A 20,496-nucleotide genomic window follows, 5' to 3' on the forward strand; every position below is an offset into this window, starting at 1 on the left:
ACTGGAGGAGATGTATCAAGGAGAAATTAAAACCTCTCAGGGAATGGCAGCACGCAGAGCTCCATTATGGTGAAGTGAAGGAAGAATGGTGGCTCCCCATGGAAAGTCCACCAAGTCATGAGATGACATGGATCCTGGCTATCTCCAAGGAAAGTGGCTTCCCAAAGAGGCTTTGTTAAGCCTGGGGCTTTCAGTACCGCTGCTGCTTGGGTGCTTCTCGTGCCAGGTAAAATCAGCCTGCAGAAAAGCCTGACATGAAGCCTGAAGTGAGAACCAAAGGCCCGAGTCTTGCCCATGGAGCTGGATTCATATTAATTTTTACATGCTATCCCATCATTCTAAATGACCAAAAAAGCTGTCAAATAACAAAAATCAAGGGCTGCCATGCACACCAAAATCCTGTCTCAGCAGAAGGCCTCTGTGCACAGCCCTGGGGACACCCCCATGGGACAAAGCTCAGCCATGAAAGGCTTTGAGCTCAGCCTCCAAAACTGCAAAGCACTTGTTTTGTTTTCCACGAATAATGCTTTAATCCGCCGGGCGAAAGCTGGACGTTGCTCTCTTTTATTCTGGCTGTACACAATTGCAGTGCTGGAAAAGAAAAGCCCCCAGCCCATCTGTGCCTGCTGCTGCCCCGAACTGCTGACGCCTGGATGGGCAGCTCCGAGGCGGGGCCATTGGGATTTATTTAGTTCAGTGCCGCGGACGATGCCTTTAGTGCCACAAACCACCCTGGAGACAAGCCCTAATCGTCTGGGGGGGCGATTATGTTCAGTTCTTCCTCCCCAGACCCCCCAGACATAATTCAGATCCAAACTGGAGAGACAGGCGGGCACACGAGAGGGGACCCCGGCACTGCACAGCCCCTCTGAAGCCATGTACAGGAGCAGCTTCCTCCGTGAGGTACGCAAGGAAAAGTACGAGCGCTCGGACGCCTACGATGAGCTGCGAGGCTCCCCGGAATTCGACAGCTTGGCCCAAGCCCGGGGCTTGGAGAACCTGCAGGAGCTCAACGAGCGCTTCGCCAGCTACATCAACCGGGCGCGCGTGCTGGAGCAGCGCAACACCATCCTGCGCAAGCAGCTGGAGACCTTCCAGCGCATGGATGAGCTGGTGGGCCTGGACGAAGCCTTCGCCGGGCAGATCGAGTTCAACCGCCAGCGGATGCGGGAGCTGGCTTCTGACCGAGCCAAGCTGGAGCGGGAGGAGAAGGATGCCCAGCGCATGCTGGATGAGTACCGCAACAAGTAAGGCTTACGGTCGTGGAAGACGGGTGGTGTCGTTTCCGTAGTTAATCTGTGTAACGAGGACGGGTTCGGCGTCAACAGCTGCTTCTTTTGCGTGGGTGATGCCTCTCCGTGTGTGTCTTTAGGTGGGTGATGCCTCTCCATGTGTGTCTTGGCGTGGGTGATGCCTCACGATGTGTGTCTTTGCACAGATGTTTCCTCTCCATGTGCATCTTTAAGTAGGTGATGCCTCTCCATGTCTACCTTTGCATGGTGATGCCTCTCCATGTCTATCTTTATGTGGGTGATGTCTCTCCATTTGTATCTTTACGTGGGTGATGCCTCTCCATGTGTATCTTTGAGTGGGTGATGTCTCTCCATGTCTATCTTTGAGTGGGTGATGTCTCTCCATGTCTATCTTTGAGTGGGTGATGCCTCTCCATGTCTATCTTTGCATGGGTGATGCCCCTCCATGGGTATCTTTGAGTGGGTGATGTCTCTCCATGTCTATCTTTGCACGGTGATGCCCCTCCATGGGTATCTTTGAGTGGGTGATGCCCCTCCACGTCTGTCTTTGCATGGGTGATGCTTCTCCCTGTGTATCACACTTGTCAAGAGGGGACGCATGTAAGCCCACGGTGACAAGAAAGGTGTCAGGACTTAGGGAGCTGCAGCTCTGCCTTTTGTGTCTCACTGCTCCTAGACGGGAAAATGCCCTCTGTGTTCCACGGCAGCAGCAGCCCTGGCACAGTGTTGGCTGCTGCTGTTCATTAGCCTTCGCAGAACTGTGCCCTGAGCTGCAAAGAGGAAATAACCCATCTGACTGCCAGGTGTCTCAAAGCAAGTCTTGTGTCTGAGCAGCCCAGAGCTGCACGATGCCAAACATCTCCTGAAATGCGCAGGATGTCTCTGAGAAACTCTTATTTTACAGCCACTATGAAGCACCTGGGCCAGCCTGTGCCAGCCACATCTGGCACATGAAAAGAAAGGAGATTTTTTTTTTTTTTAACCTGGTGTGTGAAATTTGCCCTTCTCTTCTTCCTTGCATCCTGTGCTTCCATCTCATGACATTATAACAATAAGAACCGGCTTCCCCTAACTTCACCTCTTTAACCTCTGTGGCATCATAAATCAAAGAGCAGGAGCCTCAGATGCTGGTGGAGATGAGTGCCTTCCCTCCAGCAGCAGGCAGTTTTGGTCACATTTGGCTCAATTGCACAAGAGCTGGTGAGCACTGCTCCTAAAGGGGCTGCTCACAGGACAAAGGAGTCTGATCCTCCTGTTAGTTATTGGTCAGGGATTTTTTTTTACCCTCAAAATGTCTACCTGGCTACTTCACCCATGAAAATTTGCACAGCCACGTGGGGGCTGTGAGCTACAGCACACCCAGAGAAATGCCAAGCCCTGATCTCTCTCATCTGACAGGAGAGAATTGCCCATCCAGGTGCACTGAGGCTCATTGCTGCCAGCGGTCAGATGTCCACAATGTCCAGACTCAGTGCCAGTGGGTAATAAGCACCTGATCCAGCAGAATTGCATTCCAATATTTATGAGCAGGAAATTCAACTACGAGTCAATGCTGTAATTCAGCTGTTGACTCTGTGTTGTAATTTAGCTGTTGACCGTGTGTTTTTATTAGCAGTGCCCATGCGTGTTTGGCTAAACTCAGTACTTAATTTTCTAGCTGCATATATAGTTATAATTTTATTAGAGCTGCTTTATGCAAACTGTAAATAGGTGGGGAATAACATAGGACATTAAAAAAAAAAAATCCAGAGGAGGAGACAACACCCAGAAAAGGGGCTGTGTTTTCAGAAAGTAAGATTTAGGACCTGCTAAAGGGCTAGTTAGTGGCTCCCTAGAAAACAAAGGGACGGTACTTTGTTGTACAATACTAGGATGCTCACTCAACAGCTGTAAACAAAAGTAAGAAGGAAAGTTTGACTATATCCAAAACAAAAATTACAATTTAAAAATTAAAGATACAGAGGGCTATGAAAATTGAAGCGCTGCTTTTAACCGAATTGCACCTATGGGTTTACATCAAAAAGTGAATTTTGGTTGTTGGTGGTTTGGTTTTTTGGGTTTTTTTGGTTTTTTTTTTCCCCTTGGGAGCTGCTGAATTTGATTAGCAAACAGACATGGAGATTTCTTCAGTGTCTGAAAAACTTGGTTTGGTTTTGAGTTGCATGTTTTAAAACAAGGCCAGTGCTCTCGTAACATGTACTCTGCCATTCTGATGGCTCTGATTTCAGTTCCTGAAAGGTATAAATAAAACTTCCTAAACAAAATATGGGAGGAATAATCTTCTGTGCCCTATTAGGGGTTGCTGAAACCAGAAACGTTCCTGTGCTGAAGACCTACTCTCTTCCCCGAGCCTGCATTCTGTTGGCAACAGGCACTGTGGGTTTCTTGCTTCATCTCGAACCATAAAGCTTTTGGTGCACTGGGGTTAACAAAATCTCTTGGAGGGGAGCATTGTGAATCAATTAATTGAAAAATGTCTGTGTCCTTCACTAATGCGAAGAATTTTAACTCTTGCAACCCATTCTTTCACTCACCTCCACACCTGGGGAAATAGATTTCTATCTAAGTAAACCTTTTAAGCTACATTTATATAAGCACCTCTTTAAAAGTTGGATTTAGACAGAGCGGGGCCAAAGACTACTGGGTCTGCACAATTAAAAAGCAGAACTTATGTTAAAATTTATTTTTAAATCCTCTCTGGTCACATTCATAGCTTTTATCATTAACATGAATAGCTCAGAGTCTGTACCAGGGGAGAATTATTTCTCTTCAAGTTGCAAAAAAAAAAAAAAAAAAAAAAAAAAAAAAAAAAAAAAAAAAAAAAAAAAAAAAAAAAAAAAAAAAATTGGGTTGCATCTGGGAATAGTTTGGATGCATCTCATAAAAAGACTAATTGTGCTGCTTTTATTGACCACCCCTGCTATAGCAACATGGCATCTGGCTGTGGGAAAGGGTTGTATTTCTCTCTGTGATATTGGGAAGGATGCTGGAATCCAGATTTTAGTGGCCTTGACTGAACAGGATTAATTAGCTTCAGAAATTAAAAGCCTTGCTAATCAAGTTTTTCATAAAAAAACCCCTGTGCACTGCTAATACAGTGGATTTTGAACATGCAATGGGATTCCCTGGAAGCTGTCGGCCACAGTAACTCGCAGAGTTCTCCGAGATGTGCTGCACTGCGATACTCTGATGATTTATAACTCCCTTGGCGGCCACAGGGGAGACCCAACATGTGTGAGAAAACAAATAGAAGTGGGAAAACATGATAACTAGGATGTGGGGACTCCGTTGGCAGAGCCGCCTCCCAGCCCTGTCTGCAGGGATTGCCTTGGCACTGCTGCTGCTCTGCTGCTGCTAGGAATGGCTTTATCCTGCTGCATCTGAGGTGAGGAGCATTTGCCTGCCCTCCACAAACTGCCAAAATCTTGTCCTGGGGCTGTCAGCTGCTCAGTAGCAGCTTCTTGATGGCACAGGTGGGAATCTGTTAATAAATCAGCAGAGCACAGCCCCCTTGGGCTCATCTGAGCATTTAGGGTGAGACCCTGAATGACAACCACTACTGGCCTGTCCATCATCCTTGTACGAGCTCTGTTCCGTAGTCTGTGCTGTCCCTGGCACCCAAATTGCTGCTGTCTGTCGGGAGGAGGTTAGTGAAGTGCATCAGGGAAAGGGAAGATGACAAAGGTGGTAGCCAAGAGGTGCAAGAGTTCGGTAGGATTCAACACAGAGGCACCGTTCTTCTTCAGATGAAAGGCTCAGGTTTGATGCCAGATTGAGTTATCTGGGCATTGTGCATTGCTGGGATGGATTGTCGCAGTTTCCTCTTCGGAGGGGAGCGAATCCTTGCACAGCAGCAGGGGCAGGGTCCAAAAAAAAGAGGGGATGGAAATCTCTAATCCTCTGATCTGCTTTCCTTGAGCCTGGCAGCTCCCTCCCTTCCGTTTCTTCTACCCTATGCAAAAAAAAAAACCCACCAAGAGTTAACATCCCTTTTTTTTCAACAGTCCAAAAACATTTATAGCAGACCTAAAGCTACCTGACTAGGTGAGAAAGTTGGTGCTTTGTTGTTTTGTTTTTAAATGAAGAAAATTAACTTCATGGCTCTTAAGCTCAGGAAAGTCTGACGAACAAACATTTAATGAAAAAATGTTTGGACATGTCTAGCTAATTGCTAAACATCAGAATCAACTTTGAAGCATAACAGGGTTGCAACTTGTTAGCCATTGCCCTTACAGACACATTTCAGCAGGCACAGAGGCATCCTGAGGTCTCTGAAGCATTTCAAAGAGGTCCATAGCACTTTTACACTGATCTCCCGGAGAAGACTGAACATCACTTGAAAGAAATGCTCCTTCAAAGGATAATCGTACAATACTACCTCTCTCAAGCTGCCAGGTGGATTTACAGCTCTGTGGCACAGCACATGTTTGAGTTATTTGAGAGTGAAGGAAAATGTAGCTGAATATTTTAGTCATCGAAACGAGGGAGATCTGAATTCCATTAGGGCTGAGGTATAGGCACTGAATCCATCAGATGGTTTTATATTACTGTGAGTGCAAAACCAGCCTTTTATTGTAACTGCATGTGATTTTCACAAGATGCCAAAATTTGCTTCATTTGCTCAGCTGTCAGAAAGTATCTAAGTTAGCAAAGGGTTTACTGTCAACTGCACACGCACAAAAAATTAAATAGATAGAAAAATGGTTGGAGGTGAGCTACTTGGTAAACAGCTGAAACAACGGCAGTCTCACTTTTGAAGCTGAAAAATATTGCATCCTTGGAAGTGAAACTGTTGTTACTACTATTTGGCAAAAGAGGACAATGTTTTGGTCTTGTCAGCAATTTGTTGGAGTGATAATGAAATAAAACCTCATCATTTTCACTCGTTTCTTCACTGTTCATGTAAGAATTGAAAACAGACCACTTACCAACCCTGCTAATATTACGGGATTTCAGAAGAAGAAGTTGCTAAGCCAGAGCACCACGTTAAATCAATTTCCTTGTTCTGCCAAGTTCTTCCTTTGTGGTCCTGGTCAGTTTGCGGGTGACATCGTCCACGCAGCTTTCCAGTGTGTGTTGAAAGAGATGAGAATAGCATTGGATGTTCCTCCTTCAGGAGATGGAAAGGAAGAACTGAGGCTGACAAGATCATCATAATTTGATCCTTGATGGGTTCAGTCCGGGGACTGTCAAGTTCCCTGTTGGCCAGAGCAATTCCCTTGTTTTCACCAGCACATCTGGTCTGGATCAATGATTTCAAAAGACAGAAAAGGACTAAGGTTCAGTTCTGAATTTTGGCTTGTATTGGTGTCCTTTGCTTTTACTGCAAATGAAGAACCCTTACCACTAGAGCTGTCTTGTCATCCACCAGAGTGTTTCTGGTAGAAAGTAAATCACTTTTTAACATCTCTGTACCTCTATTATTTTAGGGAAAGTGTTAAAGGGTTAAGACTGCATTTCTGCTGCTGTTGGAGTTTGATAAGCCACTTGTTCAGCACTGATGGCAAAGTCTCATTGCCTTGTATTACTAAGTTGCTTCTGGCTTTTTTGTTTCTCAGGGGCTTTTTTGTTTGTTTCTTTGTTTTTTTAATGGAGTCTCATTAAACCACGTCTACTGTTAAACATTTCATATGAGGTTTACTTAAGGAAGGGAATAAATTACAATTATCAGCAATTAAGTTTTGTACTCTGTGCCTAAAGGATTTTCTAGAAGATAATTCCATTTGCATACGAATGCAGAGCCTTAATTCTTAAAGAATATGTGCTTCTTCCTCACACCAGAGATAAACACATTATACATCCATCTCAGCACCAGGAACATGCGCATTATACACTTGTGGACATTTTATAAAAGCATAAGACGAGTAGGTTAAATGCAGTCCTTACTCAGGCTCACTTGTTTTTTTGACGAAGCTAAAATACAAATTGCCGTTAAAGGGGACACAAAACTGGTACATCCTCATATCATTCCTAAACAGTCAAGATGTGAAATTGCGACCTTTAATGTGTCTGTCATTAAAGTGCTTATTGGACGACAGCAGGTACAATAGAAAAGCAAGAACAATGTAAATTAATGTTCACGTGCCAACGTAGCAAATCCTCACAGAGTAAACCACTGCGGAACGGCTGTCACCATGGATCAGCACCAATGGAACATGTGGAATATCGTAGATAAACTATTCTTGGGCACTCTGTAAAAAAAGTGATAGCAAATGTACAACATTTCACTGTATTCTGTCACATAAGCTGAAGACAAGAATTTAGGCAATTCTGAAATTACTCCCAGCATCCGGGACCAAAAATTAATAACGCTAATGCATGAATAAATCTTTTGGGCCCTTTGGAGATTCATATTCTCCTTCAGTGTGAAGCATATCTTGTGGATGACAGTGCAGATAAAAATGCAGTTTTCAGAGGGATGAACTGCTGGGCTTTATCTCCTCTTCTCTACTTGCAGGTATAGAAACGAACGTGAATATCAGCAGAGGCTAAAAGAAACCCTGGAGCGCCTTAATAAAGTAAGTCTGGGGAAATGACAGGGGATAAAGGTGAATAATTTTTTTTCTCCTTTGGTTTCATTTACTACAGCGAGCTGCTTTGAAGAAGCAGTGGGAGGATAAAATGTCAGAGCAAGGCATTTCTTGCCATTATGCCCTGCTCTGTCCTCCCCCTCCCTAAGCCTTGTGTCTCTGAGCCTCAGCCTTTCCCCCACGCTTTTTAAATACAGCTACTGTATTAAAATACAGTCAGTAGTGAGAATCATGCATGAAAAATTGCTGATTAAGTCTGTGTTTTGAAGCCTGGTGTGTCTCAAAGCTCCTTAGTCCCTTGCAGGATATGGCCAGCCCTTCCCAGGGCAGACCCTCCGCTTCCCATTAGGTTTCCAAATAAAAGAGAAGCCACAACTCCCACCCTGGTTTGTTCCTTTTATATCAAGCTACACTTTCTTAAACTAACACCACAGGAAAAGCAGTAATAAAAAATAACAACATTTAATGTAATATAAAGCTCAGAGAAAGATAAAAGTTGGCTGAAGTATTTTAGAAGTTTCCAAACCAGGTCTGTGAAACTGAAAAAAATCCTAATTAGTCCTCTCTTGCTGCTAGCCTTCATCTGGGTGAAGAATGTAGTATTTTATCTTTCCCCAGCCCTACTTTGCACAGGTTCTCCTTCATCTTTGTGTATTAGGAAACAATTAAAGGTGGGTTAAATAGAGATTATTTTTTTAACTTCCTTGCTACAAATTGGACCTTGGACCTGCTTTGCTGGAGCATTGCCATATCAATGACATGCATGTTCTATATTAAGAAAAGACAGAAAGTGCATTTTTGCATTTTGAGCTCTTGACAACCTGCATCATTTCTGTTCTCCAGAGCACCCTGCTCTTGAACATCCTGCAAGCCCTTAAAAAGTTTTGTGACGGTAAATCTTTTTGTAAGGGGTTGTTGGAGCTGGTATGTCTGTCTTCACAGTCCCTCTCAACCAATGTGTAGCAGAAGAAAAGTGAACTGAATTGCCAGCCCTAGGCACAGCTCACAAATTCCTGAGGCACAAGGCTGTTTTTTATCCCAGGATGTCCCTGGACACCCCTATTCCTGGAGGGAATACAGCAGGTTTTCTGTGCAGGGCCCAAGATGTAGCCTGAAAACCTGCAGGTGCAGCTGCAAACTCATTCTTTATCTGGGAAAATACTGGTTCTGGAGAGGTCTAAGGAATTTCTCTTCCACAGTAAATGAAAACAGTGCTTCGGCACGTGGATCAGTGTTCTGGAATCACCACATAAAGCAGAATGGCTTTTCAGAAGTCGGGTGATTAGCAGATACGGCAAAGTTCAAAAGAAAATGTGTAGACACTGCACTCTCCTGATACACAGCTCCATCAAGGAAGCTGGTCTCTTTGAAAGCATGGAATGAAACCAGAAGTATTTTTTCCCCTTCGAGGGAACGTTTGGAAAGCCTAAAACTGCTTTTGTTTATGGAATGCAGAATTATTAGCTTATAGGTATTATCCAAGGGCCTGGGGCCTTTTTCTGGCTCTCTCCCAAACCTCCCGACGCGGCCATTGTCCTGCTGATCTTCCTCTCAATAGGGAAGGGAGAGGAGTGCAGAAAAGCAGTGGGCATTCCTGACGGCTGGCTCTGAATGTGCCGGACTGGATGTGTCTGAATCAGCCCCTGGCTCACAAAGCAGAGCCTGCTGGAGAGTTCTCCTGCCAGGGAGGCTTAGCAGCACAATGAGACAGCCGACATCTACACATTTTTTTGGAACGGCGCGTGCTGTACGCGTGCAAAAGGAAAATTCCTCTTCTACCCGTCACAGGCTGCACCCACAGACCTCAGTGGTTTGTTTGCAACCCATGATCCACTCACAGAGGTATTTTTACAGCTGATAATGGCACATGGGTCATTTGAAAGAGATACCTTTAAACCCTTCTCTTTTTTTTTTTTTTTTTTTTTTTTTAATTATTCGAGTTAAATGCAGAAAGAGAGGCTTTCTTGAGGCAAATTGCGAACTGGTGGAGGAACTTGCGAGTTTTGTAGAGTTGCAAGGAAGGTTCAGTTAAAATCTTTTAAGATGCTTTCTCAAAAATTGTATTTTACGGTCTTAGTTAATGCCAAACCTAAAAAAGAAATAATGCATTAAATAGAAAAACATAACTAATCACTGCTCTTACATGTTTGTAGAATATATTGCCAAGTTCAATGGAAATTATCCTAAATTCCAGGGCTTGTGTTAAATAACAGAACGTAGGAAAAATCTAAATTAGGCCTTTGAACAGAAATGGAGATTTCATTGGATTTAAAGGCCAATGCCACTCATACCTATGTACTTTGAGATCATGCCTGCTAGTCACACAGTTTGTTCTTTGAAATAATTGGATGTTAGGAACGTTTTTCCTCTCAAGTCCCAAGGTGTGATAAACTCGTGCAGCAAGGTAATTCTTTCTAAACTTGGTCAACTGTCATTTTCATTTCCAGAAATGGCTCCAAATTGCCCAACATTTGTGGCATTTGAGAACATACCAAAGAGAACGCAAATACTATGGACCACTCTGGGTTTTTAGAAGGACTTCTTTACCAGGGATCTTAAAAAGGCATCAGGATACCTCAGATTTTGTCACGACATTAGAGAAATCAATGCCTTAATCTGCTGATGTCACTTGTTTAAGACTCGTCTGCCATTTCAAGATTTTAACGTCAAAATCTGGTATTTCAAACATCTACTGCTTGGCTCCCAGTGTTATTTTGACAGCACCAGTGCCAAAATATATTGTAAATTACATTTGTGCAGAATGCAGTGAATAACCCTTCTCCTGTTTGTTGGTTTCATGACACTCCTGTATCTCCCAGTGGGCTCTAACCCTCCAGGAGTGTGCAGTGACTCAGGCAGTGCTTGTGGGACCGCTGTGGGTTTTTCACTCCAGCCCCACGTACCACCACGCCACGTGTCTCTGCATTGCAGGAAGCTGATGAAGCCTTGCTGTGCAACCTGGAGCTGCAGATCGAGTCCCAGTTCCTGCAGGATGACATTAATGCCACAAAGGACAGATACAAAAAGGTAACCGGCAGAATTTGCCGTCCTCCTTGTAGAGACAGGTGTGGAACTTTGCCCTTCTCCATGATCAAATGGTGGCAAATTAAAGCAAATATTTGTTCTCAGTGGGCAGAACAGCTGGATGGTTTCCAGCAGCCAAACAGACTCCTCAGGGTCCAGTCACTACAGCTGTATCAGTCTTGAATTTGTCAAGCTGGTATCATGGTTTAACCCAAAGTGCAGACCAAGCTGTCTTATACTGCAGACTAAGGAAGCTGCTGTTTTCACCACCCAATTTTTTAGGACAGAGCGCTCCAGTTAATCAGCAGACGCATGCCTGTGGATGTATGATTCCACTGCAGCTGACTTTCACATATGTCACCTTCTTCCTGGGAAAACTATGAGCATTGGGATCAGGCCACTGCCCCCTCTTTGCTGCTTTTGAAAAAAGTGACTCTTTTTTTTCAGTCCGCATGCAGAGGTTATTTGTGATCTGATTTTGCAAATCTCCCGATGAAATTGGAAATCATGGCATCTTTAATTAAGACTATGAACTGTACAGTCCTTAGCCAAAAGTCTGTGATACACCCTCAGTATGATGAAACTGTTTGCACCCCTGCACTCAAAAGGAGGTATAAAATCGCATTCCAAACCCAAGCCTGGACATGAACTGGACTTTTACAGGATAAAAGCCTCACAAATCCAGAAATAAGCCCCAGGAGTACATGGAAATATCTAGCTTACTATGGGATTTTCTAATGAAAATGTGTTTACCTGATCGCAGAACCTCATGGAAATCCAGACCTACGTCAATGTCTTGCAGCAGATCATCCAGACAACTCCCCGTGTGTCCCCAATAACCACTGGCATATGTGAGGCAAGTATTGATGTTGGGAAAGACAGCTCTAAGTAAGAAAGATATAATGTTTACCCCTTAAGCATCCCAGATCCTCTAACTTCTGCTCCAAGTTTAGGTGAAAACTGTCCAAACAATGTGTAAGTACTGAACAGTGAATATGGGGAGAAAGAAAAGTAACTGTAGCTTTGAAAAACTTCATCAATGAGGAAAGAGAGATTGACTTTGTCAGGTGCACTCCAGCAGATGTATTAGCCCCAAAAATGTGTGGCTCAAAGGTAGTTGAAGTAGTTGTGCTTCTCCTCTGAGGAGGAGCTGGTTGGATATATGAATATTCGAAGAGAAAGGAGATCTTACCCTGAAAGGATGAGATGTGGTGAAAATTTAAATCAAATTGATACAGACTAGATGAAAACTTGGTGATTTCCACCAATATGAGTGGCTATGCCAGGAGCATTCATTACTTGGAAGAAGATGTGAACAGGTGGTTCTACAGGCTCTCAGCTGTACTGCTACAGCCCGGCCATCTGACGTCTTTATTCTTAAAGCCATGCCACCACTCAACAGAATTTGACTCGAGGCTCAATAACCCACCTTTCATCTGTCTTTTGTCATTTTCCATTTGTCTTCATTTCCAGTAGTGCAATTTCTTTTGGCTCTTTTTAGGAGGGAAACACACATTTTCCTGTACACACATTGTTTTCTTCCAACCAGGAAAAAGTGATAGCGGAGAGGAGGATCCCCGTTCTCCAGAGCCAGCTGGAGGAATACAAGAGCATCCTCTGCCAGCTACAGGCGCAGAAATACAAGCTGCAGACAGAGGTATTGTAGTCACTAGCCGTACACACAACCATGTTGCCCAGGAACCGCTTTTTTTATGGTCACGTGGTAAAACCTCTAACATGGCTTTAACGTGGTTATGTTAACTTGGTGGACTTGGAGGTGTGTTTTCCTTTAAGGTTTCCATCCTTTCCTTCGGCTGTTTCATTCCCGTTCTCTCAGTGGAGTAAAATTGTCAGGTTTAGATGGCCAGGGAGGATATTGTAGGTGCAATGAAGCTGTGTTTGCTTATCAGAGTGGCTGATGAGGGAAGGTTTCCACAATGTAACTGGATTACTGCAGAATCAGCAGGATGCTCTGGATGGAAAAGTCCCACAAGGGCTCCTCATGACTTTCTTACTTGCTGGAGCACTGGCTGGAAACTGGCTCCATGAAAAGTGACAGGGAACCCTCAGGGCTCTGCCCAATCCTTTCTATCACTGCCATATCCAGTGCTGAGCTTGCTGTGGGGAGGAGAGGACAGGTTTGGTGAGCAAAACTGAGAGGGCTGTTGAGCCACATTCGGCTTTCTGCCCTCATCCACGTCGCTGCTAAGCACTAAACCAGCATCTCTCCTGTGCTTGGACACTGCCAGCAGGAAAAATCACAGGCTTTTTGCCAAGCCCTGACTTGCAGGAAATGTCTGGCCAAGACTTTGGCTAATTGTCCTTGCCCATCTCCCAGACAAAACCTGCCCTAAATCAACGTTGTGTCCCCAGCCAGTGACTGCAAACATTAGTGCAGTGCAGGGCAGAGGGTGGCAGGAGGAGAAGGAGCAGCTGAAGGCTGCAGTGGATAGAAACCAGATCTGAATAGTCACCAATGGCATCTCTACCTCCATGCAGTTGAATATTTTTTAGCAGATGGGGTGGAGAATGACCCCAAATGTAGCTTCCTTTGTGCCACAAATTGTCCATCCAGGTGAGAGGAATGAAATATTGACAAAAACATCTTTTGATGGGATTTTGGATTCCTCTGGACAGCCATAGCAGCAGCCCATGACTTCCTGAGCATAACTTCTTTCATTAGGGTCAGCACAGTGTATTTTCCTTGGTCTCTTTCTGGCATCTGGTGCTCTGGTGGAAAGGACACACGCACTCTGGGTTGGACAAGAATCAGTATGGGGCTGGGATAGTGTATCAATATAGAGAAAAAGGGGAGGAAATCAGCATTCTGCTGACAGATGGAGAGGGACAATCTTTGGGGAATTAATCGTGCTGCCTTCAGAACCAAATATTCCCATCCCAAATAGAAAGAGCTTATTCATTCATTCATTCATTCATTCATTCTTGTGCCTTGAGATTAAAAGAGTGAAGTAGCTTTATGAGTGGAGGTCAGTAACACCATTGCTTGTGATGGTGAAGGCTGGATCTGGTGAGTGAGGTGTCATCGAGTTTCTTTGCTTTCCTGTTTCTGGACCTGATAGCTGTGTGCTTGAGAGGTCATGGGCCCCACCTCAGGGGCACTGAACAGAAAAGAGTCTCGGCCCACTTGTGCATTACAACATAACCAAACTAATGTCAAGGGACATCAATCCTATATTTAGGCTCTCAAAAGTATTTTTTTTTTTTAAATCTTGCCTGAAACATATAGAAATAAATCAATTATTAAAGAATTCATTCATCACTTGTTGCCCCATTAGCTTTTTGTGAGTTCATCTCTTTGAAATATATTAAAGAAAAAAAAAAAAAGGTGATAAAATAATATAGTAAATAGCTAAAAATAGCAGAAGAAAGTGAGAGCAGACTCACAGGGTGAAATATCACACCTGAAACTGAAATAAGGGCTGAAACTCAGCCCTTATTTTTGGAAGGTGACTTTTGCCACCTCCTGGCTGATGTGCTCTTTTTTATCACTGAAGTAAAAAGGCCAAGGAATTGAATTCAAAAGGAGTGTTCTTTATTTAAAAGGAGACCTTTGGTCTTATTTCCCCTGTCTGCAGACCACAGAGAAAGAGGAGTAGGTATTTCTTGAGCTCATCTTCCCAGTTAAGAACTTTTACTGTCCTTGTAAGGCCCTGCCCGCTCTCATGAGTTACTGGTTTTTGAATAACTGAACAAAGGTAGTGAAATTGCTCCTGTGTTGCAGCAGTGTAGCATCACATTGTAATAAAGCACGACTTGCCTTTCTTTGCACTTAAAATATGGGGACGGTGAATTTTTCAAAGCTGCTTCTTTCACCACCAATTTTATTTACCAGACGACCATGCTGGAGCAAGCAATTAAAAACACCCAGGAGAGTTATGACGATGAAATTCAGCTTTACAATGAGCAGATTGAAAATCTTAGGAAGGGGATAGAGGAGGCTGAGAGGATCTTGGAGAAGTACACCACTGACTGCCGCCAGCTGGTGATCTACCAGCAGTCCCTGGAGAATGAGCTGGAACGGTACAAGCGGATCATCGAGAATGAGGACAGCCGGTAAGGCTGGATTTCTGGGCACTCCCAAAGGGACCAGTGATCTCTTTTGTCTCCTTTGAAAAATATATGTTTGAGGGCATTTGATTCACCCAAAGCTGTAGCATTTTTCACGCCTTTCACTGGTGGGTGTCGAGGGACGGAAATCTAAATAGATGCAAAATCTGGTCGAACTTCTGCCGAGTGAAGGGTCAGAGCCATTTTGGGCTTCTCCTGGTCTCCTTTCCATATGCTGTCCTGGCATCCATGTACAGAGGTCAGGAGCACTCAAAAGCAATCTGAACATCCTCCTCCCAGGCTGGGTGGTGGTGACACTTGCTCGACATTCCCAGCAGGTTGATTTTTGGAGGGTGCAGCCAAAGCAAACATCCTGTAAAGCAAAACATTCTTCACAGCAAAGCCATTCTTCAGGTATGGGGAGAAAGAGGAAAAATACCAGAAACTGGCAGGGATTTGGGCTGTGCTTAAACCTACAGAGGAGCACTGTCTCCCTCTAATGTCAACTATCAGCCACAGTGGAGAGGAGGATCTTTCACAGCAGCAGAGCCAGACCCCTGAGCACCCAAACTACTGCTCCAGGCTGTGCAGAAGGTGCAGGAGAAGAACAGTCACTAAACAGTCCATCCCATTGCAGGGAATAAGAATTTAATTAATTTTCAGGGTCTTATTTTGGACACTGAGTTCTAGTTAGAAATATCTCAGCAGGGTAATTTTCAACGCCAAAAATCGACACGGGGTCTCTGACAGGACAACATATCTCAAATTCCAGCTGAGCAGACTGGAGAGGCCAAAGATGCAGTAACTGTTTTGCAATAGGCTTGCCACTCAATTTTAATTTTTAACCCTTAATACTACTGACTCCTCAAATGTTTTCCAAGGAAGACTGCTCCAAATTTCCTCTTTTACCAGCCAGCATGGTCAAAATAGATTTACAGTTCTTGCTGACCTCTGGTAGGCTTGGATTAACTGTTTGCCTATCTAAAACCCTCTCAACTTTTCAAAGTGCCATGCTAAATGCAAAACTGTTGCTACGTGTTGTAATCACTGGTGTGATTTACCTAAAGGAGTATTCCATGTCTCCTGCTGGCAGAAACCAGCCTCACTCCTGTGGAGGTGCTGTGGCTGTCTTGATTTTCCCCAAATAAATTCCCGTCATTCTTTTTGACTCCTCACCATAGAGAATTGCATTTCTTTAACCTCTGTGCTTCATTTTTGCACACTTCCCCTTGCTTTTGCTGAAAACGGCGGGGAGAGGACTGATGGATGCACTTACTCTCCACAGGTTAAACTCTGCCATAGCAGGAACCCCAGTCACACTCTTCACACAGATATACCGACCTGCCCAGCCCCAGGCCTCGAGGGGAAGAGGTAAACCCGTGACGTGTCCTTCTCTGCCTGTGGAGAGAAGCATTGCTGTGTTTTAAGCTCTTTGTCCGTTTGTCTTTAACGTGGCCACCAGTCGTGAACAGCCTGGCTTACAGCTCGTGAATGCAACAACTTCAACTTGCCTCAGCTGGCCTTGAGACGAGGCCAAAACCACAAGCAAAAGCGTTTCTTTGCTGATTTCTACGTTCCACTGGTTAGGCCAATCAAGAGGAAAATCAAAAGGCACCTGAAATGGTGGAAAGAGCTGCAGCTTTTGTGCTGACTCGTTCTGAGTCGTTTGTTTGCCCTGTAGTGATGTGCAAAGAGCACCAACGCGTCTTGAGTGCCATGGGCAGGCAGAGGGACCTTTTTGAGGCCTCTTTTCCTACAAATGCTGTTTCCTCTATGTTTGTATGTTGGCTTGTTGGAATTAGGATGCTTGTAAACCTGGTGAGAAGGAAATGGCCAGGGCTAAGTGAGCAAGACTGCTCTTAACAAAGGAGTTGATGTTGCAGGTTCTAACATACGGGATGACTTAAATCCGAGGCTCACTGGGGTTTTACTAATGACAGAATGCCTTGAGAATGGAGGCGAACCATTGTTATGAGGGATGTTTTTGGAATGTAGCTGTAAATTTTTCTAGCTGCTCTGTGAACTGTAGCAGTTTTATATTAAACAGCTCCATAATGCCCGAGGCCAGATCCTCAGCAGCCGTAAATAACTACTGTTGTGCAAAGTGGTGTTTTATACCTGCTGAGGATTCGGCCTGTCTCCAGAGACACCACGGATTCCCCCTGCATGACGAGCAGGGTATTTCATGCGTGCTACTGTTCTGTGGCAGGGGACAAAACAGCTGCCTTGGGGAAAGTCTGTGAATGTCTGTCTGTCTGTCTGTCTGTCTGTCCCCGTGTTGGTAATTACCAGTACCAACCCCTGCCTCCTCTGCTCTAGCTGCTCAAGCCACAGAAACCAGTCGCCTGCCTATGCTCCTGCTGCTGCTAAGCTGTCGTGGGGTCTTGTGGCTACTGATGGTCCAGGAGATCAGAACCAGGGCAGGGGGTTCTAAGAGCTCGGTCACAGTGTCTGGGTGATGCCATTGGGGGTGGGTGGCTTTGCAGCTGTGACCACCAGCCACTGCTGCTCCCTCCTGACACGGCTCTCAGCATCTGTCCGTACTCCAGATTGCCAGGAGTGGAGATGCCTGGCTCTGTTTCAGCCCCCCTGGGGATACAAAGGCTCTCCATCTGCAGTAAGTGAGGGCAGGAGGCAGCTCTAGCATTTGCAGTGGCTGTATTCAAGCACCATTTGTTGTTTCCTTTGCTTTGATTTTTCTTTAGATATCACCCAGGCCATGCAAGACATTGCCAGTGTAAAGCCCAGACAAAAAGCCCTGACAAAGAAAATTGCCAGGAAAAAGGAGCTGATGTCAAAAGACAGAACCGACAGCCACTCCCCTGAAAGAATGTATGAAAGAACTCTGGAAGGTTTTGACCACGATCAGATGGAGTTTAGGCACGGAGGCTCAGTCAGGTGTGAACCTGAGCAAGAAGGATCGGAATTTGATGAAAAAGAAATGGGCCCAGAGGACGTACCTGACGGAGCCCAGATAAGTAAAGCCTTTGACAAATTGTGTAACATTGTGAGGGAGAAAATAAGAGTCTGCAAGAGACCAGAGGCTAAGCCTGATGCCCATCCCAAAGGGCGCTACGTGCTGGTGACAGGGGAGGAAGGCTATGAAGAACCGTGCATCTTGGCCCCCTCTATCCCTGCTGGGGGTGGGATCACAGTTTCCACCGGCACTGGGAAGGTGATGAATGGTGGGGATGTGGAGCCCATACCAGAGCTGCCAGAACCCACCGAACCGTCAGGAAAAGGGGAAATCTGTGAAAGGAGAGAAGAGTTTGAACGCCCAGATAAACAGAGAGAGGAGGGGAAAGAAGACATGCTCGAATGGGGGAAAAAAGCGAGAGGGAAAATTGAGCAAATCGCAAAGTACCCGGACATCTCTGAGCCTGAGACAGTTCCTTCCCCTGGTGTGATAAGCCCAACTGAGCCAGGACTCCTTCAAGAGAGAGAATATGAGCGAGAAGACAAGCAGGGCCTTTTGTTCAGGGAAGCAGCCTTACCTGGCTCCATGAGCTATGAGAAGGTGGAGGTGGTGGAGTCCATTGAGAAGTTTTCCGACGACAGAATTCAGACATACGAAGAGACAGCAATGATTGTCGAGACAATGATAGAGAAGACAAGCAAGAAGAAACCAGGCGACAAAGGCTCTTAAGTGACACATGCCCTCTGACAGTCGACTTGTCTGGCCTAGTTATTAAATGACTGTGTTTTTTTTCCTGACTGAATGATGACAGTAGTGAGATTTTTGCTGTTTGGTATGGAACAGATTGAAACCCTGATGACAATTCTGTCAGATGTAGGATCACCTTTGGTGCATCAACCATTAGCGCTCTCCAGGGCACATCCTATTGCAACTGATTTTCATGGATAGGACACATGGAAAGTAATGATTATGACAGAGCTGCCTGGCTTTCCACAGTATCCGGGACAAATCTGCATATTCCTCTACTGCTCCTATAACTGCCATACGATCCCCCATCTCTGAGACAGCTGCAAATGTTAACTTGTGACATCTGGTTCATTTAATAAAAGTTTTGCCTTCTACCAAAGATACCCAGTGGGTTTATTTTGCCTGTATCACTGACTCACAGTCCCTACACGTAACCATCACCTGACTGGAGTGCAGGAGTTTTCCCAGGGAAATGGCTGGATACCTCTGAAATGACCTGCTCCAAATCTCTCCCTTTCAGAGTCTTTAAAGAGCAATGAGCTTGGCAGACCTTTCTTTTTGGAAATAAAGACAAACTTCCTGTATTCGAAATAAGCTCTTGCTGCAGATCTTCTCAGAATAAAATCCCCTGAAGGGAGATTTCCCTCCTAAAAGCTACTAATTGTCCTTCACCAACACAACTAATTTACTCATGAATGCCAACCCAAAGACTGTGTGCTTAGGTATTTTCTTTTTAAGTATTTCCTTGGACTGTAGAGCTTAATACAGCCACAGGATCCTGTCTTACTCCTGTCACATGCAGACACAAGGAGCTCCACAGGATTGTTGGAATAACTAGTACCTTTCCACCTCCCCATGCCTGGGGAAGCAAAAAGCAACAGTTGCAGCAACAACAGACTCTTGCAGCTTCCAGAACACTTCAACTCAAGAAAAAAAAACACAAAGAAAAAAAAAATCAGGAAAAGAAAATCTTTTGCTTGCATGTGTGTAAATACTGAGCTCTATGTAAAGTGCTCATACACCATTTAGGCCTCAGCTTGACTCTGGGCACACAAATGATCCCACTAAAGCCCAAGACTTACTGAAGGGCTTAGACTTACTAGACACGTACTAGATTAGTCTCTACACATTTCTTGTCTAATCCGATCCCAGCTCTCTAAGTTTTCATTTCAGCTTCCAGCACTGTTGTGCCTTTCCCTCCTGCCTGTTAACTCCTGTCAGCTGCAGCAAAGCAGGGCTAAAAGCCATTTGAGCTGACAAGCCTGAGCTTCAGGAACTCCTCACAGCACCCAAGATTTTCCTCTGATAATACGTTGGTTCGGGTCATTTCATTCATGAGGTCCAGCACAAGTGTAGCATCTGATCCACTGTGATTGTTATGCCTGGTAAAGTGGCACCTTATTCTTTAAAACAGGGGCAGGTCAGAGGCACAAATTTAGCCAGGACTTTTTGTCAAGGCCGTTTTATCGGAATGCTGTGGGAGTTTATTCCAGACACGGCTTACTAGAGCATGTTGCCTTACAGTTTAATATATTAACTGTGTAAATAACTGCAGAGAAGGAATTTATCAATGCCTGTGCAGGCTGGGCTCTGGTGAGCTGGGAGCAGCTGCTGCTGAAAGAGTTTGACTGTTGCAAGGTAAACAAAACAAAAAACAAAGAAAATCAAACAAACAAAATAAAACAAAACCCAAAAAACCCAAAACGAAACAAACAAAAAACCACACACTAAAAAACCCTGCCCTCCTTGCAGCAATAGGCAATGTTTAATAGTTCTGTCACAAAGCAGGGTGTAAACAGGTTCAGGCAGTACCTAGATGGAACTGGGTATTCTTCCCCCTCTCCCAGTCCACCTGATTTCAAGGCAATACAGTGGACTCAATGTCCAGAATACAAAAGGCCTCTCATTCAATGACGAGGAGGCAATGTCAGTGCAGCCTGGGTGAGGTGTGAACACC

At 44.7% G+C, this 20,496-nt stretch overlaps 1 protein-coding gene across 1 annotated transcript; it reads left to right on the forward strand.

Annotated features, from left to right (window-relative positions):
- The first annotated feature begins 647 nt into the window (after window positions 1-647).
- BFSP1 (beaded filament structural protein 1) lies at window positions 648-18,914 on the forward strand. Its single transcript, XM_040059671.1, has 8 exons — window positions 648-1,247; window positions 7,711-7,771; window positions 10,715-10,810; window positions 11,571-11,663; window positions 12,357-12,464; window positions 14,661-14,881; window positions 16,161-16,246; window positions 17,581-18,914. Exons 1-8 carry the CDS (start codon window positions 877-879, stop codon window positions 18,519-18,521), a joined length of 1,977 nt encoding a protein of 658 aa, XP_039915605.1. The 5' UTR covers window positions 648-876; the 3' UTR covers window positions 18,522-18,914.
- The last annotated feature ends 1,582 nt before the right edge of the window (window positions 18,915-20,496 follow it).

This window comes from Hirundo rustica, chromosome 3 (assembly GCF_015227805.2).
Source record: "Hirundo rustica isolate bHirRus1 chromosome 3, bHirRus1.pri.v3, whole genome shotgun sequence".
Lineage (NCBI taxonomy): Eukaryota > Metazoa > Chordata > Aves > Passeriformes > Hirundinidae > Hirundo > Hirundo rustica.